Raw genomic sequence first — 25,233 nt, 5'->3', positions numbered from 1 at the left:
AAGCTAATATACATCATGAACCCTAAATATACAAACATAAATGCTTCAGTAGGGCTTGTGCATTAAAACAACTTTACCAAGTATTGCTTTAATTTGGTTGTTGTGGGGCCCTTTCCCACTTTAATTATGTTTTATAAAGCTCTTAAAGGTTATGTCACTTTAAAAAAAAATCTGATAGCACACTATAGAGCAAACATAAAGTATTCATATATAGCTTCGTGGTTACTTGGGTAGCTTCGTGGTTACTTGGGTACGAGAAGAGATATGAGTTCATCTGAAGCAAAAATTAAATCATATAGGGGAAGATCACTCATCGCCGGATGCATCTCAAAACCAGGCATAAACAAACATCAAAGTTTTACAGCAACGAAATGATATCCCTTTGTACAAGCATTTCTGTTTGATGCCTTCAATTTTTGTTAAACTTGGATGCACTGGGAGCGGCTGCGGTCACTATTCAGACCGCATTTTTTCGCCAGTCTTACAATGCTGTTACAGTTGCATACGTTTAATCGATGAGAATATGATTAATGATGAGAACACAGGAAAAGACCGTAACTGTTTCACTAACTAATTATTAGAACTCTAATTTTTTTTTTTTATTTTATTGATGTACAAGGGGGTCAGGGGCCAAGTCTCCAGCATAAGTTTAAAAACTCACACCTTCCATAATACACGGGGGGTTTTGGAGTTTGGGAAATATGCAACGCAACATCTTTGACCAGAAGGTTCTTTAAGTTTTGCTTTTACTCTAGACTTCCACTACACGCATGAATGATGCAAGGTCAAAAGAACATGGAATCAGTCAAACATATAGCGGTAGTGAAGTGTTTTGCCTAAGGATTTGGGAAAGTAGGGATTATGTGTGGTGTTTTGTAAATAGCTCTGTGGAACAAATTTGTTATTAGTATATAATTACTTAATCTGATTTATCTCAATTAGCAGTAATGATTAAATAAAAATTATACTCATTGTTTTCTCGACCATTACGCTGCCATGATAAGGGATATCCTTCCTCTCCGATGACTTGGGCCTCCTTCTCTCGGCCAATACGCTGCCATGTCTTTCCTCTCCAATGAATTTTTCCTCGTTGTAATGGCGAGTTGGATATGGAAACAAGGATAAGGAGAGAAGAAATGTTAGTGATTTTTACATGCTTTAGTGCTGCATTGGCCTACAATGAAATTATACAAAATTCGCTCTTTGGATTCCCACAATAACAATCTCCATGCAGCTTCCGAGAAACTCCATGGCAATGATCACTGTACGCCGTGTGCGGCACGCAGGACATCACAACAAAACTGATGATAAACAACCAAAAATGAATCCGAAAGAGCGAAAACCCCAATTTTTCAATGTAGGCCAATCTAGCTTTATTGCATGTGAGAAGTTCTCGGTGATATTCTCACAACGGCCATTCAGAATGGTTCGGCGGATGTAGATAAAAGATCATTATGACAATATTAACGCGACGACATGTTAGTAAGCTCAGAACGATAATTGTATTAGCAACTGTTAATTTAGATAGTTAAGCTAAGGGTCGGTAATTGTATATAACTTTTAAGATAAGCAGAAGTAAAGCAAGGACGCGAAGTTAAATGACCTTCCATCCCATCTTCAAGTGCTCCCCACAAGCACAACACTTTATTCTGGCACTTTAGAACATCCATGTTGTAACTTGCTCACACAAGAAATCTGCCTCGACCGAGTTGGCAGAACGCGCCCATACCCATTTCTGAACCGAAGGACAGGGTGTTTCACTAACCAATTATTAGAACTCTAATTGTAATAATTTTAAAACTAATGGCCAGAAATTTTCGACTTGCATCACAATTTTTTATTCACGTTTGTTTGTAAAAATTAAGTCATATAAACTGCAATACACAGTCTTACACAAAGTTATAGTACATGCCAAATCAACTTCTCTCGAGTTGTATTGTCCATGATGAATTGTCTAAGATGTATGCATATGGCCTTAACCCTCTAATACCCAAATTTTTATTTTCGATCTAAATATAATTTTTAGTTATCTAAAATCGTTCTAAACACGTTTTGGGCAATGATTTATTTTTATTCGCAAATCTATGAATTTTGGTTTTTGATTTTTATAATTTTTATTTTTGAACATCCCTACCCTTTTTCATTTTTTCTTGAAGCCTCTTCTAGTGACTGATTTTTAGCAATAATAAAAATTCAAGTTTTCACAAAACTTTTAAAAATATAAAATTTTTAATTTTTTTCAGGGATTATTTTTATTTTCCGTGTAATTAACAGAAAAACTGGTTTGAAATTATTTTAATACCACCAAACGCTTCTTCTGCGATAGGTTGATCGTAGAAAAATATAAAAGAAACGATTTTTTATATTAAACGTTAACTTAAACCCAGGCATTTGTAGATTATATAAGAATACAATTTTTCAAACAATTTTCAAAAATACAAAAAAGTTTCAAAAGTCATAAAAAACTTTTCTTATATGCGTGTAATGAGTCAAGGTTTAAGCCAAAAAGAAAATCATTTTGATTTCAGAGCTACGAAAAAATACACAAAATTCCAAAGTGTACCCCGTCCAAAGGCGGGGTTGGGTATTAGAGGGTTAATATTTGTGCGAATAGAAGGAATTCATGGATTTAAATAATGATAATATTATTATTGCTAATGTATTATTATCAAATACGGAACAAATCAATTACTTCAAAACATGGTACAATTGTGTCAAAAATTGGTGTTGATGTACTTACAAAATGTATCGACGACGAATTCACTTGAACATGGGTGGCATGAGGTAGAAGTGAGTGCAGATGCGCTTTATTGTTGGATTTATATTTGCCAAATTTCCGTGGCATTTAATAGTAATTATATGGCGTAATGGTAGCCTATATGATTAGCGATCTGAAGATCATTGCATGGAGACTTACACTGCCTTGTTTTACCTTTTTTGTTTGTTAAAACAAAGTCATATAAAATGCAAAACATAATTATTTACGAAATTTTAGAAAGCTCAAAACGAATTCGTCTTAAGTTATATTCATCACACTGAATTTTCTGGAATGTACGTATATGGCCTCCACATTTGTTCCCATAGAAGGAATCTATGCATTTTAAACAATCTTTTATTTTCGCATAAGCGTTCACTTTACTGAGTTAAATCTCAGTTATGTGAACAAATTTGTTGGCTGGGTCCTTGCCACCACGATGCTTCTTGAACAGTAGCAGACAGCGCCATGTACTCTGCTTCGCAGGTCGATAAGGCAATCGTCGGTTGGCGCTTGCAGCACCACGAGATAGCTGCCCCTTGCAGCGTGAAAATGTAGCCGGTGGTTGATTTTCTGTCGTCCACGTCGGCCGCCCAGTCTGCATCACTGTAACCGTTGATGTTGTTGTCGGTACACCTTGCGGTACACCAACTTCATCGATGCTGTTCCGCGCAAGTAGCGAAACAGGGTTTTCACAGCACCCCAGTGCTGCATTCCGGGACTGGAATTGTACCGACTCAACTGATTCACGGCATACAGAATGTCTGGCCGAGTACACTGAGCGAGGTACATCAGGCTTCCAACTGCTTCCTGGTACGGAATGTTGGTCAAGCGCTAAGGTTCTGTCCGTCCGTGTGATTCGGATTCCAAGACAGTTCTTTGCCGCACCAAGATCGTTCATCCGGAAATGACCACTCAGGAACGCCTTCGTTTGCTCAATCCATCCGCTGTCATTGGAGAATATCATGACGTCATCCACGTAGACTGCCACGAATATCATGCTGCTACCCTCGATGCGGTAGTACACGCAGGGATCGTACTTCGCTTGATTTAGCCCGAACTGCTTCAGCATGTGGTCCAGCTTCTGGTTCCAGACTCGACTGAACTGCTTCAGCCCGTATAGCGCCTTGTTGAGGCGACACACCAGGGATGAATTCCGCCGATCGACGAACAGCGGAGGCTGCTCCATGAAGATTTCTTCCTTCAGTTCACCTTGGAGAAAAGCGGTGACAGCATCCATCTGTTGAACCTCCAAATTGTGTTTCGCCGCCATGGCGAACAGATATCGCAGCGAACTGTGACGGACTACCGCACACTGTAGCCGTCGCTGAAAAAACGTGATCGAAATTGTTTTGACCTTGAAAACATGATTTTAGAACTATAGTGTCTTCGGGAAAGTTTTTCCATAAAATAATCGCTATTTTATGAAAGTGTCAATTTGGTGATTAATCCACCTATAAGTGAGAACGAAATTTTATTTTTCGTATTTATGAATTTAAAAATAAACTTTATTCGGGAAAGTTGTAGGTAATATTAGAAGAAACAACTTCGCTGAAGACACCGTACCATATTTTTTGATTTTCATATACATTTGTGGAGTTTTTTGTGGAACACCCCTAAAAATCACTTTTTTCATCATAACTTGGTTGGATGATTTTGTACAATTTTCAGTTGTTCTAGTGTTATTTGTTACTTGCAAAAACGCATAACTTTCTCCAAAAGAGCATATTTTTATCTCTCATACTTTTCGAGTTATTGAAGGTTTTATATAAAATTTTGCACCTTTTTGACACTAAAAATCATTTGATCGCGCACATTTCCGCAGTCTGAAACATGTTCATCCAATGGTTTCAAACTAATACTATGAAATGCAGAGAAAGCCGCTTTTAGCCTGCTTTAGCCTGACGGTCAAAAGAAAGTCTGAAAAAATGTTTACTTACATGCAGATATAATTTACACTTATTCACTACACCCTATATTGGCTTAACTTGAATATCTGGCATCACTGTATCGAATTTTATGCAATAAAGTCAACAATATAATCAATCAACAAAAGGTTGGAATAATCTGTTCAGACAAGTTTATCACAGACAAACAGACAACATATTCAACACACTTCTCGTCGTTCACCTTTCCAACGTTAGCTGTTTATTTTTTGCAGGAAAACACTTATTGCTATTTTTTCTGCAGGAAGTCTCAGTCCTTTCTTGAGAATTTTTCGGAGCTCGCAACAAAAACTAAAATGTATAATATATTTATGAAACATTTATTTTATCCTTTAAAATTCATATGCAATCCATAAATCAGTAAATATTTATGTTTAAGATTATCATCATTATTTTTAGCTTCGCTATCACTGGTTTGTTCGTTATCTTTTTTAACCAAAATATTTTCCCATCCTGATAAGGAAACACTTTTTTCTCGGGAATGCTCTAATAGATGTAATCACAGGTTTTGATGTCGCCAACAAACAGTGTAATAATTCTTAGTCAGAATCAATTCTGGAGATCCTCCCTGCAATTCTTAATATCCTTGTTACATCCTCTTGAGCCTCTTCGGTCAACTGTCCAATAGAGACCAAGAACGAAATTACCTCACTTCCTCGTATAAGGATTCAGTGTACAAAGCGTTGAACAAATTTCTCCATAGCATCGATGTTATTGAATCGATTCACATTTGAACTGTCGAATCTATTCATTGATTTAATCGAATCCTTTGCATCTATATATTTGAATTGAAATTTATGAAGTTTGGGATGGGATCAAATGAATTAGCAGTCGACACCAACCTCTTTCAATAAAATCAGTTTTCATATTAGATACAACAAATTCACTAATTAAAAATTTGGTTTCACTCCCATCAATTCATTAAAAAATATTTATCGATTTCTACAAAATGAATCGAATCAAAAACTCGAATTAAGAAAATCAATTCATTTGATTCTAGATGCTCCAAACATCGATTCAAAATATCGATTAATCGTAATGACAACTTAAATATTCGAAATATCAATTTAAACTCAGCCAAAGCTAGTACGGATGCTGATATTGGGTGCCACTCATATAAACCAAAAAGCAATTAAACAGTTTGAAATGCATACTTACCGATTTTCTCGCATTAAAACATATTTACACAATTATGAAGAAACAATCCACAATCGCCTTCGTGTACTGCCGTTCTACGCATATTTGGCTCGCAGCTCATAAGGTTTACATAGAAAATGGGACAAGTAAGTGTAGATGAGCAGTGTAAGCAGGTTGTAATTTATTAATGGTTCCTTTTATACATGGGTTCGATCACCACAAATGAATAAATTCAACAAAATGTTATCATAGAAAAATGTATGAACAAATTTTGTTACATGATCTTTAATATGATCATCTTAAGATTTCAGTAATTCCGCTGTTTTATTTTGTATGATGCTGATAAATAACCTTCGCCAATCGTATCATCAATCAAGCGGTTCTGGTGATGGCAAATCACATGACACGAGGGTAAATATTTCCGATAACTATTACTAATATTCTAAAATATTTCAACAAATGTTTTTTTTTTCTTTCTCCACAAATTATCAACTATTTATTGTAAAATGCATAAGTGTTATAATTGTGAATAAAACTAAAATATAGGGTTTTCTTATGAACAAACGAAAACTATAACATTTTTTATTGGTTTAGTGGGAAAAAAATCATTATCGGTATTTTACTAGTACTACCGATGAATCTATGACAAAAGGTCGAAAGACAAAATGTCGAAACGACAAAAGGTCGAAGAACAAAGAAGAAGGGACAAAAGGTCGATAATCTTTTTTCAAAGAAGTAAAAATTTTTCACCAAGCAAATCAATTTCGACCTTTTGTCCTTTCGACTTTTTGTCTTTCGACTTTTTGTCCTTTCGACGTTTTGTCTTTCGACCTTTTGTCCATAAACCCTACCGATTCTGATCGATGTAGTACCGTCGAATCGGTATTCAGCAAAAGTAGTCGGAGCCGGAATCCCTAATTGACCACCTACTTCATATATGGAACTAACGTTAGAAAAGTGAACGATGAAAAGAGTGTATGATATTTAGTCTGTTTGTCTGTGGTAAACCTGTCTGAACAGATTATTCTGATCTGTTGTTGATTGATGTCATTGTTGATTTCATTGCATAAAATTCGATACAGTGATGCCAGATATTCAAGTTAAGCCAATATAGGGGGTAGTTAATAAGTGTAAATTATATCTGCATGTAAGTAAACATTTTTTCAGACTTTCTTTTGACCGTCAGGCTAAAGCAGGCTAAAAGCGGCTTTCTCTGCATTTCATAGTATTAGTTTGAAACCATTGGATGAACATGTTTCAGACTGCGGAAATGTGCGCGATCAAATGATTTTTAGTGTCAAAAAGGTGCAAAATTTTATATAAAACCTTCAATAACTCGAAAAGTATGAGAGATAAAAATATGCTCTTTTGGAGAAAGTTATGCGTTTTTGCAAGTAACAAATAACACTAGAACAATTGAAAATTGTACAAAATCATCCAACCACGATGAAAAAAGTGATTTTTAGGGGTGTTCCACAAAAAACTCCACAAATGTACATGAAAATCAAAAAATATGCATACGGTGTCTTCAGCGAAGTTGTTTCTTCTAATATTACCTACAACTTTCCCGAATAAAGTTTATTTTCAAATTCATAAATACGAAAAATAAAATTTCGTTCTCACTTATAGGTGGATTAATCACCAAATTGACACTTTCATAAAATAGCGATTATTTTATGGAAAAACTTTCCCGAAGACACTATAGTACTAAAATCATGTTTTCAAGGTCAAAACATTTTCGATCACGTTTTTTCAGCGACGGCTACAGTGTGTACCGGGGAGTAAGTTTCGTCATAATCTACCCCCTTTCGTTGCGAAAACCCTTTGATCACAAGTCGCGCCTTGTGTCGATCAAGGTTTCCATTGGCATCCAGCTTCGTTTTGTAGACCCATTTGCAACGGATCGCCTACTTAACCTCAGGAAGTTCCGTCAAGGTCCACGTTTCGTTCGCCATATGAGCGTCAAACTCCTCCTGCATGCCAACCTTCCATTTGTCCGAATCATCTCGACTCATTGCTTGTTGATGCGTGGTCGGGTCGTCAGAAATCGTGGCTTGTTCGTCACTCTGCTGCTGAGAGGCCACACCAGTGAATTGGCTCGAGCGTTCAGGACCCAGGGATGAACCGCTTGCTTCACCGCTCGCCACATCGGAATTCAATGGGTTGCTGTCATCGATTGCAGGAATATGGGAAAAACGAGAACAGGGCAAGCCTTTGCTCGAAATAGCAAAATTGCCTATACTTGCCTGGAAGTTTGTGCTCCCGACCACTGCGCTTCAACACCTGTAACGGAGGTGGATTTGAAGTTTGTCGTGGGGGGAGCACGATGATGTCAGTCACGGTATCTGTAGAAGAACTACTGATGTTGCTTGCTGCTTCTTCGAATTCTTCTTCGTCCCAATCGCTTTCATCGACTTCAACTGAACCAGTTGCACCATCCGCGGGAGTCAGATGCCGGTAGCTTCTTCTGGGTTTGGAAACGATACCGCCTCTTCTACGTCTAGCTTGATGATCAGTGGTTTGCTGCTTTTGATTGTTGCCGCCGGTGTACCGGCGTCGCTCTCATTGATGAACGTTACATCTCGACTTCTTGATATAGTCTTCGTTGCCGGGTCGTATACACGATAGCCTTTCGTGTCTTCATCGTATCCAACTAGACGACATTCATGGGCCTTCGCATCCCACTTACGCCGCTTCGGTTTCGGGACATGAACCATTACCTTTGCTCCAAAGATCCGAATGTTGGACAAATCCGGCTTCTTTCCGCTCCAGCATTCTTCGGGTGTCATCCCATGACCGCGAGTCGGTGATCGATTGATGAGGTACACCGCCGTCGAAACCGCTTCTGCCCAAAACGATTTTTCCAGGTTTGCTTCAAATAGCATGCACCTAGCACACGTCGAGATTGTCCGCTTTGCCCTCTCAGCCATGCCGTTCTGCTGCGGGGGGTAGTCATTCGTTCGCTGATGCCGGATACCAAACTTCTCCAAATAGCTCTTTAATTTCCTGTTGGTATACTCCAGCCCGTTGTCGGTTCGGATGGTTTTGATTTTCGAACCGGTCTGCCGCTCAGTCATCACGTGGAAAGCTTGAAACGCTCTCAAAACTTCACCTGCGCATTTCGTTCGTAGGAAGTATACGAACGCCGATGCCAGACGTCCATGGAATCATCCGACGGACAAGCCAACGCCTTGCCGGCTCCGCTGCGCTCGTGCTGTTCCAGCTTGAGTAGTCCATTTTCGTGGCATCCAGTTGTCGAACATCATCGAGTACCCTTTACTTACGATTTTGTTGACGGAGAGGAGATTCACCGACAGATGCGGAATGTAGTGGACATCACTTCCTTGGTCCTTACAGACGGGCTTGAGAGCAGCGGCTCCTGTTCCCTCGTTATTCATAGCGGCCTTGTTCGCGGCCACCACAGTGCCACTAGACGGCTTCACGTTCTGCAACAGAGCCTTGCTTCGTATCATGTGAGTCGTGGCTCCAGAATCGAAGTACCAGTCAGCATCACTGGCGGCTTCGAACGTAGACAGGACGGTGCAAAAAGCGTCTCCTTTTTTGTGCTTCTGCAGTCCTTCGCAATGAGCCCGTAGTTGTGACACTTCCTACATTTCGGTCCCTTCGATTATTGATTTCCACGGTTGTGGTTGCTATCGTTGCCGTGGCTGGGGATACCTTGGTTACGTTTACCCTTCGACAACAACGCCGCATCCGCCGATGGAATTTGCACCTCTTGAAGCAGCTTCGTCTTTATCGCGTCACCGGTGATTCAGATTCCAGAATTTTCCAGGGCCATGATCATTGGCCTGTATTCCTCCGGCAGACCGCAAAGCAGCAGGGCACCAATCCACTCCTCCGAAATGTTGAATCCGATTCTGTTGAGTTGATGGGCCGTCAAAATTATCCAATTCACGTATTCGGACATCGACGAACAGCTCATCAGATCGGTTTTCACCAGCTTGTGAAGGAGACCGATCCGCTTGGTTAGGCCTGAATCTTCGAACGCCCGCTCCAGGTTTCCCTACACTTCCTGTGCCGTTTTCGCCTCCTTGACGTGAACATAATTCACCGGTTCGAGGAGAAGAATTACCGTGGCTCTTGCTTGCCGGTCCTTCGCAGGTTCCACGGCTTCGTACGTTCCGTCCTCTCTCAGCGCAGGCTTGACGGCTTCCCAGAGATCTTCCAGCTCGAGGTACGTTTGAACGGCAAACTTCCGGATGATCGCTAGATATTCCTGGCAGACTTAAAATTCCTTGCACGGAACTGCCGCTTGATCCTACTTGACTTCCGGAATTCATCATCGAAATTTTCATTGCTTCGGCTTGAAAACGATAGGCCCATAACCTATTGTATCTTGAGACAAGAATGAAAAACGACTTGTTCGTTTGACGTGTGAACAGAAAGTGAAAATTTTATTTAAACCAAAGACATGGCTTACTTATATCTAACAATAATTTTAAGATTCTTATTGTATGATCACAACGTATTTATTTTGAAAAAAAAACAAATTTTGAAAATCGACCGGAAGATGTTCTTAGAAAAACTTTTTTAATACCATTTTCTCTACTTTTAGTATGGTTCTCTAACTCGATATCGAGATACGGAATATCGAGTAAGGGAGAGTTAACTGTAGTTCAAATGGTTCGCTACAACTTCATAGAACATTTTTCTCTTAAATCAACAGTTTCGGATTTATAATTTATCAAATAAATTGCACGCCAAAACCTATGGACCATTAGCAAAAGTTATTCTTGAGTCAGAATGATCAATTTTTCTATGGAAAACACCTATTCTACCATACCAAAAACATGTTCAAAGTTCAATCCAAATCGAAGATTATCGCTAGGGAAATGCTAGGGAAAAAGTACCATTGGAGGTGCACCTAAGGAAAAACAACTAAAATATGCTTAATAAATAACAAAATAAGTCATTCAAAAGTATCAGTCGATAGATTTCAAATCCTTCTATATTTCAAATGTGTGAAAATCACGATTCATACTAAATTTCCCTGGTACTAATTCTTGCACCAATAATAGGAACACTGTTCCTTTAGTGGAGGCATGTTTTAGCACGGTTCCTTTAATGGCACTATGCATTGATTTCTTATGGGACCCTCCACTATAGGTGTTGATGTACCGCTATAGATGCTAAGAAGACAAATTTTAAGCAAATTAATCAGTCAATTTGTTACGTATATTTAATTTTTATACAGGATTGCTGTATTGTGTTTCACGACACAAGACGTCTAGAAACGAGGGGGCTCTTAGATAGGAGTTTGCCTAGAGCGCCATGAGGTTATGCAACGGCTTTGAGCATCGTAGGTGGAAACGTTCGGATCCAGGAACAAAGACGGTACCGCAAGCTGTTTTTAATAATCGTAGTTTTCTTTATTTTGTCTTATGTCGTACACTTCGCTTTCTTTTGAAATATATATATTTACAATTGTTTTCGATTGATTTCAGTTGGACAGATGGAGAAATGAGACGTAATAATTGTACAGTGCATCTCGATTGAAATGGTGTAAACTAGCCTACCAAGAGCAAGAGTAGGTTCTGTCTAAACGTAATAACTTAATGAAGCTCTTCTATTATAGACTGACGGATGATAGCTAATTTTGTTCGGATGGTAGAAGAAATGGTAACTACAATAGCTAAAAATATCATCTGATGAATACTGGCTTCGTTTCGCCCGCCCAATTCGGCCCAGTCTCTTCCTTCGTTCGGCAGACTATTGTGAACAAAGAAAACGATTGGACGATTACTCCAACCATAACCCAAATGGTTTTTGTGTCTTCGGACAAATGTCAGACACAGGATACCGAGAAAAAAAAAATCAACAAAATGATAATCACAATAATGGCAGTGTTTCTTCTGTTTTGCAACTCAGGGGCGCACGCGAATCGCATCTCACGCTCTCGCCAGGACAAGGAAATCGCATTTCCCGTCGCTTTCGTTTTGTTTTTTTCCTTCGCGTTCTAAACTTTCAACCGAGAACATAAAAGAAATTTGTTTAAATTAGTTTAAAATCTATACATTTGCGCAGCACTCAACACTCTCGAGGTTCAGCGCATGGATTCGTTTAGTTGGCCTTCTTTGGCGACGACGTCTTCCGGGACGTTCGGCCAAAATCTTCGATAATGTCGTACTCGGGAACATCAGGGCTGCCGGTATCGTAGTAGGCATAGTCGTACTCGTCCTTGTCGTCGGACGGTCTCTTGGTGCTGGTAGCGTTCGGTGGAATCGTAGGAGCCTTGGAGAACGGCCTCGGGCTAACTCGGCTGCTACTGCTGGCGGAGTTGAGCGCATGTTGGGATGATTTCTTGGTTGGAGGGGCGGCCGGGACGGTCGGTTTCGCCGAGGATGATGAAAGGAATTCGTTAATCTTGGCGGCGGCTTGGCGAGCTCGCTCAAGGATGAGGTCGTTACCGCTGGCGGCGATGTTCTGGGAATGGGCCGTTCGGAAGATTTCGTCCTCGTCGCTGGAGGACAGGGACTGGGACACGGGTGTCGACTGCTGGAAGAAGTTGTTTCGGGAAGAGGTTAGCGGATCGTGGGATTGTTTGCGTTCCTGGTTGAACTTTGCCTTGACGCGGTTTCGGTAGAAGTCCTTCTCGTAGAGCTCCGGATGATACTGGCCGTCGTCTTCGTCGATGTCGGTGGTTGTGGTGGAGGGAGTGGTTGTGGTACTAGGAACTGGGCGTTGCTGAGGTTGTTGGAAGTAGTTGATTTGCTGTTTTCGTTGTATGGGAGGAGCGTAGGTTGTACTGGTGGTTGTGGTGGTGCTAGGGGTGAAGGTTGTTGTGGACGTTACAGGTGGGACAGTTGGGACATAGATGGTACTACGGGATGGAGCCGGGTTAAACTTTTCTTGGGGTTTTTCGGGCTTTTGAATGGCAAATTGAAGAAGTGCTTTCTTGCTGAGGGCGTTAGGTTTGAACGTCGTGGGGTTGTATTGGTCCTTCGGGACAAGGGTCGAGAATTTCTTGATGGACGAGGGCGTGTAGTTATCACTATTGCTACGGGAAATGGTTTGATAGCGTTCGTTGGTGACCGTTGGTCGCTGTGTTGTGGTAGTTGATACAGGCGTTGCAGCCGTTGTTCGGGGATCAAAGGGATTCTGTTGGAGGGATTGGGGGTGATGGCGGATGTGTTGCTGAGGTTGTGGACGATAACTTAGTGGATTATAGGTGGATGGTTTGATAGTGTCGAATGCTGAAGGAGTGCTGGGAGACGCGGTTGTGCTAGTTGTGGTACTTGTACGACTTCCTTGGTATTCGTTATAGTTGAACTGACTGAGACGACCGGGATCTACGTTGAAAATGCGAGCTTGAGCACGGGTGCGTTGTGGTTCCTGAGTTGTAGTGAACTGTTCGGTGACTGTGCGTTCGGTGGCTTTGTGTTCAAAACCAGTATTGAAAAATTGTGGAGCTTGGGTAATTCGCGCGTTGAAGTTCTGCTGTGGAGGTGCCGCTGTGGTAGTTGAGGTGGTGGTGGTTGTGGTAGTGGATGTGCGTAAATCATTGTTTGGATTGCGATTGTAGTACTGGAAGTTGATATTGGGGAGAGGAGTTGAAGTAGAAGGGTTTTGGTAATTTCCTTGGAAGAACTGCGGTTGGTTGTTGAAATTTCCAATTTGTTCGTTAATGCGGCTAGCAGGTGTTGATGCTACGACTCGGAAGTTGGAAGGAGCAGGTGTGCTAGATGGTACTCGTTGTTGTTGTTGTTGTTGCTGTTGTGAGTACGCTGGAGTAGTTTGGTACTGCTGAATGAGTGGAGTACGGGCAGGCGTGGTGTTGACTTGCTGCTGTTGGAAGAAACCGTTACTGTTGCGGTTATTGGCGGAGTTCTGAGTGGGTCGTTGTCCACGGGAGAATGGTGCCGGCGTGGATGCTGGTGGTTCTCTGAAGTTGACCTGAGTATTGTTCTGAGGTTGCAGGATGGTTGTCGGTTGCTGGCGGAAATTGTTGTTCGTTCCACGGTTGAAGTTCGGAATCTTTGGTACATCTACGAAGTCCTCTGGGGTGGTTGCCTGTAGGCGTGTCTGTTGCCTGGTTGGAGTTGGTTTGACCTCATTACGTACGATGTTGAGGTTGTGGGCACGAACGCTTCCTCTGCCACGATTACGTCCACGCGATTGAGTTCTGGCAGCTGTCGTTGAAGTTGTTACCGGTGCAGCAGTGCTGGTTTGTGCGGGCTTGCGAACGTAGTCGTCTTCGAAATCTTCCTTGCCGTTGTTACGATTGTTGAAGAAGTGGGAACTGTGCGATCCACGGAAGATTTCATCATCTGTAGAATGAATAAAGAACAAAGAAACGGGCAAGAATTGCTATTGTTAAAAAAGGTTAAACTAATCAAGAATAGTGCACATTGGTATTTTGTGCTGTGCGTACTCCGGCATTTCTTCTGCTGACGGAAGTTTCAATAAATCATTGTACTGTAACAACATTCTAGTAATGTTTTTAAAACCAATAATTGTAAAATACCCTGGCCACGATCACAGGGTTTGACGGTGCCAAAGTAGAAGGTGCACCATAATAATACCCGTTTGTGCAACATATCACCTTCCTAATACTTTGGCACACCTCCAACGGTTCATGATTTATCATGAAACGGCTGCATTCAGGCGGAGGATCTGTTAATATGTTTCGGAATATTATCAGGTCCTCTTCGAACGGAGGGACCGCCAGGGCTCATTAGTTACTTAAAAAAACAGGGCTGGTTGTTGATGTTTCAGTTCGTTCACACGAGTTGTTGCATCCTTTGTACTAATCAACAGTGGTGGTTATGTTTCGAAGCCAACGTGTGATCAATCGTTTTATAATGCAACATAAGAATGAGTGTTTGGTGGAACAGTGCGTTACACTCGTCGTTATTAAATTTAGTGATTGTGAAGGTGCTAATAGTGATTTTATAATAAAATCTATGGTGATGAAAATTTGAAAATGAAAGTGGAAGTGATGCTGATAGTTTTTTAATAATATAATAATAATGATGTGAACTCTACTAATTTAATAATGGCCGTAATACATTGTGCAATCATTTCTCTGAATATAAACTTTATTGCCTAGTTCTTCAAACGTGCATGATAAAAGTGTTAATAATGACAGCGAGTGCAGAAGAATGGATTGAAGTGATTTTTTTTACTGTAACTTTCTTGATCATAGTGCTAAATCGTAGTTTGAATAGTAATGACTCTACAGCAACAAAACTAATGATACATTTAAATTGAATATCTTTTAATTACCTAGTAATGCTAACAGATGGTAAATGGTAATAACAATGAGTTTATATGAAAATGGTGTGATGTGAAAAGTGATATAATGGTAAGTATATATGAAGTGTATTACGAAAGTTGATGAGTGATAATCGGTGATAACGTGATAGTGTCGAAAATAAAAGTGACGATAGTGAGTGATGAAATGAAATGGGGAATGAGGACCTTTTAATAAAACTATTTCGTTCTTCACTTTAACCACTCTAGTAGCATTTCAGGCACTATCATAGTTTGATAGTAGTCTGAACTACTAGACTACAAAACTACGGCAAGGGCTGATTGCTGCTAGCGTACACAGTGCACATTTGAGCAACATTGCTTAGGAACGTCTGTGTGATGAACGCAATAGAGGCTTATTAAAGCAAATGCTGGGAAGGAGCTTAGGGCAGATTAAGAGTGCCAGTACTACCCCTATCGCTACTGACAAAAAAAAAACAATAATTGAAAAATAAAATTTTAAAAAGGGTTCCGATTTTGGCATGGTTCCGTTTTTGGCAACCGAAAATTTCGACTTTGTTGCCAAAAACGGAATCCCACTGTATTATTAATTAATTGCAAAAAAGCTTCAAAATTTGCGATGCAGTTTGAAAACGCATACAAATTGAAAATCGATTTGAAAATCAAGTTCTTCGAGGGGACGGACCTGGTGTAGAGGTTAGAACACACGCCTCTCACGCCGAGGACCTGGGATCGAATCCCAGGACGACTTCCTTCGGAAGGGAAGTAAAGCCCGAGTAAAGTGGTCCGAGATGAACTAGCCCAGTAGGCGAATTCCGGCGCGTATTTTCTTCGAAGAAAAGAAAATTTTCTTGCTTCGAAGAAAATGTGCGCCGGAATTCACCTGCAGGGCTAAAAATCTCGTTAACAAAGAAAGAAAAAGAAAAAAATAGTTCTTCGAGATTTCGAAAGTGAAGAACTTGAAAAATTCAAATATACGAGAGTCAATGATGGAATTTTTTACAGCCTCTCAGCTTGGTTTTGTCAATAAGTAATCTTTTTGGAAGTTATTTCAAACAGAATGATGGTTCACATGAACGAAAAATATTTACTGAATTAACATTTTGGATTCCGATATGGTCATCAGACCACTCATCAACTCCTACATGTAACGAATTTGATTCGTTCCTACTGATCTGTGGCCTATTCAACTATTGAAAAAAAAGATAATAGTTTCTCAATTTAGTTGATAGATTTTAATTGATTAGAACGATAGTGTTGCGTAACATAGAACACCTAGATATAAGAAATCAATGTTATGTAAAACATGAAAAAAAACCTGGTAGAGTATCAGCAATAACTTACTATTGTAATCGTTGCGCTGCTGCTGATGCGTTTGCTGCTGATGGTTCTGTTGCTGTTGATGATAATTCTGCTGCTGTAGATGATTCTGTTGCTGCTGTTGATTCTGCTGCTGCTGATTATTCTTTTGCTGCTGCTGATGATTCTTCTGCTGTTGCTGCTGATGATTGTTCTGCTGCAGCTGCGGCTGTGGTTGCTGTTGAGGACGCTGGTTGTGCACAAAGCTGGTTGGAGTCGTGGAGCGAATTTCCTCATGTCGACGTAGATCGGCAGGCGTGGCCGTAGCCGCTTGAGCAGTTAGTTGTCGGTACTGCTGCTGTTGAATCTGCTGCTGCTGGTTGTAGATTAGCTGTTGCTGTTTGTGCTGCAGATGCTTTTGCTGGATTTGTTGTTTCTGGTACTGATTGTTGGCCTTGTTGTAGTAATCAGTCGTCGTTGAGAACGGTTGAGGAGTGGTTGTCGTGGTGGTGGTGGTGGTGGTCGTAGTCGTATGGACCACCGGTTGCCGATGGTGCTGGGGCCTATGAACCGAAGGGATTTGATTGGGGTTCTGTGCAATTGCAGGGGGCTGCTGAGGCTTTGAGCTTTGATTCACAATGTACTGTTTGCTGCGCCTAGCGTCATCTGGAATATAAAAAAGCAATTATCAAAATTCTCACTCTACAGCCCTTATTCAAATCAACGCACTAGTTTCGGCCCTCTGCAGGTGGAAGGTGGCCTCCTCCTCTTCGGCGAACGGCGCCCGCTTGCTCTCGAAACCGGATCCAAGTCGGTAGAGGTCGAAGTTATCGCTGCCGTAATAGAGCGTGGCTGCTTCACAGTCGACATCGCCCCAATCGGCACATATTTGAGCTTCCTGATCGAAAGCCGTACCATTGGGGCAAAGGAATCTGAAGTCTTGCACCTGTCATGGAAGAAATGAGTTGACGAGGGGGGCGGGGCGGTGCAAACGTTGGTGTTTGTGGTGCAATTTTGCGCAAGGCCACGTGCGCCCACGCAGATCAATTTCCACAGCACCACAAAGGAAGGAATACAATAGAAGTCATATGCGCGCAGGGGAAAAAAACGAAAGAAGAAAAACAGATTAATTCGTGAGAAAATTTAAATTACAGTCAGTGCTTGTGCTCGGTGGAAGCGCGTGGGGTCTCTCTCTCTCGAAGGTACGTGGAGTCTGCCTTCTTGCGTTTCTTGGTGGTTCTCTGTTGAGTTGTGTAGGTCTTTGGGTCTGTTGTTGGGTGAAGGCGCGTGGTGTCGGCGTGCCTTATGAGCGTGTGCTTGGGCTGGCAGTGCTGGTCTAGTTACCTACTCCTACAGTATACCGTACCGCATAGTTTCCCAAACTGTGGGTCATGAGCCGAGAATTGGTGGGTCGGAAAAATGATTTTTTTTGTGAGTACCGTGTCTAATTCTGTACACTTTCACCAAAACTATCAAGATCTAGTAAGATACTTAAATCTTCGTTCGATATTTATTTTTCTAATATTGCTACAATAGTAATGGAAAAGCACGCGATTTGTTTTCTTGACAAACTTTATTTATTGTTTTAATAAAAAATGAGAAAATCTTCGAAAACAATGGAAAACGTCAGCAATAACTGTCCGCTAGCAAAAAATGCTACGAGGTTGTCTCATCACTTAATCAAATTTAAGCGAAATTAAAAAAAGTAGGTAGGCATTAGTTTGTTTAACGAGCAAGCATTATTATTAAAGTATAACTTGTTGTTTTATTTACATTCTTATACTTCCTGAGTGTGCATAACTAGGAACCATTAAACTATGAAGTTATTGAACAGAAATGCTTAGGAAAAATGCGAAAATTGTTTGAACGTAAGTTTAGTATGTACAAGCGTTATTTTAATTGTTTTCGTGAGTGAATGTTGGATTACCATATTTTTTTACTAACCTAAATAATGTATAGTTTGCTTTGTTGACGCATACTCTGGCGATAAACTTTCCATCTACATAAATCACACCTAATATTTGAAAACTTAAGATTGTGTGATATCAGAAGTTGGACGGGGTCTTACAGAACGTAAATATAATGGCCACAATAAAATATTTTACAAAGGTCTTCTCTATAAATAAAAATGAAGTGATGTTTGTATGTCACGAAATGACTTGAGAAACGGTCAACGGATTGACGCAAGTTTTTCACCGTTACACTCCCCAAGGGATGCGACATATTCGTGCGACGAAAAAGTTCGGGAAAGTCTTCGGAATAATTGGGAAAATGGAAAAAGACTAAGGTTCATTTTGTATGGGAGAATTCTTGACGTTTTCCAACAGCCTAGTTGATGGCAAGACGAAGTTTGCCGGGACCAATAGTAAATAATAAAAACAGAGGTCTACAAGAGTTTTTTAGGAAACAGTTTTTTCCTTTGGTTAGAGACGACTTAGATTAAGATTAGCACATAGGGTTTTAGCGAAACATAGCCGTTTATTAAACTTATATGATAGTTCAACCACGGCTTTTCATAATGAGTTATTTATTCTAAAATAAGTTCAAATCTACAGCTATAGCTGGAGCATGAATCCATTCCATTATTTATATTTAATCGTTGACGTTTTAAAAGCTTTCATCACAAAGATATTGATCTCGATGGCTGCATGATGATACAATTTTAAGGTATGCTTTCAATTACTCTGTTGTATGGAGAAAGTTACAAATATAAATCATGCTCAACGCGAAAAACAGATTGAACTTGAACGATTCAAAAATATGATAGGTGGCCAATGCAACCCGCAGCGCTCGCGTCGTTTTTGTTCGTGTTTGACGTTTACACACTACCGCCATCTGTTGGCGCGTCAGCCAAACACAGCGATTTTAGCATTGGGCGTACATGCCCTCGTGACTATGATTTTGAACGAGCTTTTTTTTAATTGTTACGTTTGTTTGTCTGTGAGTCCAGCTTTTGGAGAGATTGATGCTAAATGATTTTCATTTCCCATGCTGAAAACTAAGCGTGAGTATATTGTTATTCTATTAGTGTTTTTGTGAAGGTTCTAGTAGTATAAAACTTTATAGTAGTATAAAGTTTTTGTGAAGGTTCTAGTAGTATTGATGTTTTATTTTCAAAAACAAGTTTTCGAGACTAACTTTTGAATTGGACCTATAGCGAAATAATAAATTTTGTTACTAATGATGCATATAAGCCATTTATGCGATTAACGTTGGGCAAACCATTAAAAATATTAGAACTTACATAGAAATGATTATACGAATGATTTAGCGAAATTCATTTATCTTTTGAATTATTTTTTAGCTGCTTTAATAGAAAATGGTTAAAAATATTGGAAAAATTTTAAAAGCCCTAAATTAAAAAAGTGCAAATTTGTGCAGCTAAATTCTTCACGACCCGTTAGTTTACATCTCAAAGTACCCTTGGAAATAAATTTTAGCCTGGGACAACTTGGGACAAAAAAGTAGGGGAAAAGTACTAATTTTCGACATACAAGAATTCTGTGCCAATTTTTGGATTTCCATACAAAGTAGGCCAAAATCGTATAAATGGGTCGAAAATTAGCACAGGGTCGAAAAATGGTGCTTTTCCCCTATGGGATGTGTAAAGTCTCGATACAAAATTCAATATATTTCTCTGAGTGCACTCCTCGCATTTTTCCAACCTCAAGCTAAGTATGCTGTTCCGCTCAAGAAAAGTAAAAATTTCTGCGCAAGAAATGGCCAAGAAATTTTCCACAGTGAGCTCCATTTGAAATGGCATTTCTTTTCAACTGCGTACTGCGATCAAAGAAAAATGCTTTTTTTGACCATTTCTTGCAAGAAATTTTCTACGTATCGAGATAGGCGATTACTTTTCTGTTGAAGTGCATACTTCGCTTAAAGTACGAATTTTTATTTATTTTTTTTTAAGATAGCTTACTAAATAAGCTTCCGGACAGTGTAAAGATCTGTATAAAATATTACGATTATGCAGTATATTGAATTCAATGTGTACCTTATGTTTGCACAGATATCTTTATTTTTCTTTAAAACTCTAACTTTGACATACTGTTTTAATTAAACTATAAAAGATCTTGCCTTAATATTCCAGGAATATCTTAATAGAAGTGTTTGCTATGGAATGATGTACAAGAAAAACCTATCAGAACAAGTCATTTTTTCGATTATTGGCCACATGGTCGCCCATAGTGCATCAGTGGGCTTGTTGAATCTCTTCAGAAAACCACGTATCTGCAAGTAGTGCCAACCGGCACTACAGGAAGGCTAGTAAAATCCTAGTTATGGTATACTGGTCACAGCACAGAATAACGGACAGGACATGGATTACGGATTTGATACGCCAACTAACAGTCGTGGGCTGGCAGTGCACTCTACTGTTCCCTGAGAAAGGAAGGATAACTCCAACTTGAAACGGTGAATAGGACTATGAGGAGACTTCAACCGTCCTGATAAAACCTTGGCAGGCCTTCGTGTACATTTGAAACTCGTCACCAACCTCGGTTAGTAGCAGGCTCAGATGCAACATTCTCGACTTACGGCGATCCGCCTCTAAACACATCCCCCATGAAGGATTGTGTTAACTGTGGTATGGCCTCCTCGCTTGCATAGCAAACCATAGGATCACGAGAGGCAACTACATACAACGAGTAGAGAGAACGGCCCGAAGGAGAATCTAGTAGAGGAAACGAAGACCCGATAATATTTGCCATTGGACCATAGACGATAGCAGCAAGCACTAGCAGATGCAGAACACCGAGTGAGCCACCGGGAAACCAGCGAGATGCAGGATTACTGAGCCAAGTGTTCACACCAATGTCAGGGAGTAGCACTGTTCAAGACGATGACCGGCATCGTAAGAAGTCGTAGTTGTAAAGAGGAAGGTCAATGAACTCTATGAGTTCGTCAAGACCAAAAACAATGTCCACCTCAGGACCAAGCAGCTGGTCACGAGCATCAAGTTCGCCGTTATAGCTGTAGAACGCGAACAGGAGGAATTGCAGATTAGAGCGAAAAAATCCGAAAATTGATCCCGGTGAATGCAATAGTCACTTCACAGGAGACGCCTAGGAGCAACCCAACAAACATGTTAGTGAAATAAGAGTTGAACAAATCACTCTAATGTCTTTTTCAGCTGAAGAAACTGTTGTTCAGCTACTAATGTTACTTGAGAATCCGACCACCCGCTCGGAGAAAAGGACGAGGAATACACCAGGAGAACAGGAAGATCTCATAAAGTAGAGAAGCAGGAAAGTTGTGCAGTATGTCAAAGGAGGAATGGAGAACGTAGGCGAAAAGCGAAGGATTTCGGCAAGGATCTTTGCGTCAAAGCACTCCGAGCGATGCTCCAAACATGAATGCAGGAGAGCTTACAGAAGCGTTGGCTAGAGTGTGTGACGCAACTATGCCGAGGAAATCGAAGCCAAGGAATCAGCGGCGTCCTGCATACTGATGGAACGACAGACTCAGCACCCTCCGTGCAGTCTACATAAGAGCCAGAAGACGCGTGCAGAGAGCTAGATCGGAAGCTAGCATAGAAGAGCGTAAGGTGACCTACTGGCTGGCCCGAGCCGCGTACAAGAAGTTGTGCCGGGAAGCTGACGCAAATGCCAATCAGATAGTGATGGCTAAAATAAAGGGCCCAGTCACACCACCTGAAATTTGCTCCGACTATCTGAAGTTGATAGTGGACGCTGGTGAAGTAAATGCCAAGTTCCTAACGCCGAGCTCCTGCCAGGAGATCCTGCTTTATATAAACCAAGATGCTTGCTGGAGACTCTCGGTAAACTTCTGGAGAACGTCATTTTCGGCAGGCTGACGATCTACACGGAAGCCGAGAACGGACTGTCGAAAAGACAGTTCGGATTCCGTAAAAAGACTTCGACGGTGGATGCTATTAGGACGGTCATCGCGTGCGCGGAGAAAGCGCCCAAACAGAAGAGGAGAGGCAATCAATACTGCGCAGTGGTAACGATAGATGTTAAAAATGCGTTCAACAGTGCCAGTTGGAAGGCTATCGCCGCAGCCCTACACAGAATGCGGGTCTCGGAATATCTATGTAAAGTTCTGCAAATCTACTTTCAGAACCAGGTACTGGTTTACGACACAAACCAGGAACGGATGTCAATTAAAGTAATGGCGGGAGTTCTACAGGCATCCACCCTTGGTCCAACATTGTGGAATATGATGTACGATGGAATGCTAACCTTGACACTGACGTTGTTCTTGCGATAATAACTGGTGAGACTGCGAAGAAAGTGTTGATGCTGACGGCGGAATCGCTAGACATCATTTAATCGTGGATGACTGGAGTCAAGCTGCAGTTGGCTCATCATAAAACAGAGCCACCGCAAGGCGCTTCAGCAGTTTGAGATCAACTTCGGATGACACGCAATCTCATCGAAGCGCTCTCTAAAGCACCTTGGAGTTCGACGACATGCTAAATTTCAACATCACGTAGATTATGCTTGCGAAAAAGCAGCGAAAGCAGCTAACACTGTAGCCAAGATAAGACTCAACATTGAAGGACCAAGAGGCAGTATGAGGCGTCTTCTGGCAACATAAAGTTCATATTGAGATACGGAGTACCGTCTTATTATTAGTCTTATTATTATTATTATCATTAGCGTCTTGGACTGCAGCGTTGGGAATCAAACGTAACCGAGAGAAGCTGGCAGGTACGTTCCAGCTCATGGCTATACGGGTGGCAAGTGCTTACCGCACTATATCGTCGGAGGCAGAAATGCAGTATGCGTTATCGCCGGAACGATCACCGTCTGCATTACACTGGCTCAGGATATACCATGCTACCAGCAAATGCCAAGTGGCAGTAGGAGTGGGATAACTCGGAGAAAGAAAGGTGGACCCACAGGCTCATTTCGAACGTTTTGGTGTGGACGACCAGGAAACATGGAGAAGTTAACGTCTTCCTGACTCAGTTTTTATCAGGCCAGGAAGCGTCCATCCGGAAACATCTGCACCGATTCGGACATGTAGAGTCTCCACATTGTCTGGCCTGTACAAACATCGAGGAGACACTGGAGCAAGTTATATTCGACTGCCCTCGATTCAGGAATATACGAAGCGAGAAGATGTCAGATACCGCAAGCGTCCTAGATATGGACAATATCGTGCAGAACATATGCCAGCATGAAAAAACTTAGAATGCGGTGAACAAAGGGATAACGCAGATTATGTCGTCGCTGCAAACGAGATGGCGTGAAGACCAGAGAGCTCAGGGCCGTGATCGGGGTAGGCTAGATCGGTACTCGGTCGACCGAGTAGAACGGGAGTAGCGTAATATCGGTAAGAAGTCGTCGAGGCACGTGTAAACTAACCGGAATTGCAGAACCGACCCTGGCACAAGGCCGACCAATGTCTAGTCAGAGTAGGCTGGATCCACCGCCGTGGTCTAGCTGAAAAATCCGCGAAACAGCACCGGCAAATGGTCGTCAGGGTACCTGTGGACCGGAAGTTTCCCTCCACCGGAATCGCAGGACCGACCTTGTCATCTGCCCGAATAGCATTGGTTCGGGAGATCTTCCGCCGCCGGAGAAATCTTCGTCAGAGTAGACTAGCTATCATCGTGGATTAGGCCGAGTAGCAGTGTTCGCCACAAACCAGTTTTGAGCCTTCGGGGCGTCAGTGAACCGGAAGTCATCCTCGAACCGGAATCGCTGGGCGGATCTCGGCATTCAACTGGTCAACCATGAGAGCTCGAAAAGCAGCAGTGGAGAACGAGTCGTCGTAAAGTAGCGAAGTGCACATGAGCGTCCAGTAGAAGTTCAACCAGCCCAAGAGAAGAATGCGTTGTCGCACAGAAAGCTGTGCGAAGCTCCGGCGAGATTTTCAACCGTCAATTTGACAACATTAAGGTGATTACACAACGAAGCCACACCTCAAATTTTCAAGAGCACAAGTCTTGAGAACCAAACAGCGCTCCGCGTTGGAAATGTATTCCATCGGTCATCACCAAAAAGCAAGCAATTTGATTGATTTTCAACGCGAACTGTTGTCAGATTCACCAGTATTGTGCACTTGAAAATTCAAAGTTTGGCTTCCTTTTATAATCACCTTAAGCTCCAGCAGCAATCTAGCAGAACAGCTGAAGGCTGAGACTGACGAAGTGCATGAGCATAGCCCTCCTCCGATGAAGTTGCGTGATGTAATTCCGAGGGAGATCGAGGCATAGAAGCAGTAGGGAAAGTTGTTTAATGGTTAAGGAAGCCTAACGTGAGTCTCACACCGTGCCAACACACCACAGGCCAGAGTTTTGAAGCTGTTTTTGAACCCTACTATAATAAATAACAATAACAAAACGTATCACCGAGGAGGGCCGGAAAACCGTTCGAATTATCACGGAATATGTTTTTACAGAGATAATACAATACAACGATGGTTATCAACATTTTGCGAAATGTTACTTTATCTTGAAAATTTGATGTGACTGAGAGTTCAAAAATTGGCAGACAGGTTCCTATGACGCTACTCAACAGAAACCAAGGCAACGGTAGTATAGTACTCCTAATGGCACGAATGTGTGCAGGTAAAAGTGCAGTGAATATGACGAAGCTGCACTGCGAGGTATTTATTCGTTTACAACTGTTTTAGCTTTTGTGGACATATTAATTACTTTTGCTCCACCTTACTTTAAAGTTGATTTATCCCTCCATGAATTGAACAATCTGATAGTGACAGTTTTATTTTGACGATAATAGAAAGTAAAACTAATGTTTTCACTTTTGATGCATCATCTTACGTTCGAATTGCCGACAAAGTAGGGGTCTGTTCATTACCTACGTAAGACAATTTTAAGCATTGCAATGGATCAGGATTACAATGCATTGGTAAGATTCTTTGCAT

The 25,233-nt window shown here is 41.2% G+C and overlaps 1 protein-coding gene across 1 annotated transcript in view; it reads right to left on the bottom strand.

The window, feature by feature from the left end:
• Positions 1-11,270: 11,270 nt before the first annotated feature.
• LOC5569220 (mucin-5AC) overlaps positions 11,271-25,233 on the bottom strand; it is a gene marked incomplete at its 5' end in the record, with an annotated part of 35,062 nt that continues 21,099 nt past the window's right edge. The window contains 3 exons of the mRNA XM_021838610.1: positions 11,271-14,126; positions 16,417-17,037; positions 17,101-17,317. Of these exons, the coding sequence (XP_021694302.1) occupies positions 11,920-14,126; positions 16,417-17,037; positions 17,101-17,317 (3,045 nt within the window). The remainder of the gene's footprint in view (positions 14,127-16,416; positions 17,038-17,100; positions 17,318-25,233) is intronic.

Source organism: Aedes aegypti, chromosome 1 (assembly GCF_002204515.2).
Source record: "Aedes aegypti strain LVP_AGWG chromosome 1, AaegL5.0 Primary Assembly, whole genome shotgun sequence".
Taxonomy (NCBI): domain Eukaryota; kingdom Metazoa; phylum Arthropoda; class Insecta; order Diptera; family Culicidae; genus Aedes; species Aedes aegypti.
This window is presented reverse-complemented; position numbering and strand designations above follow the sequence as displayed.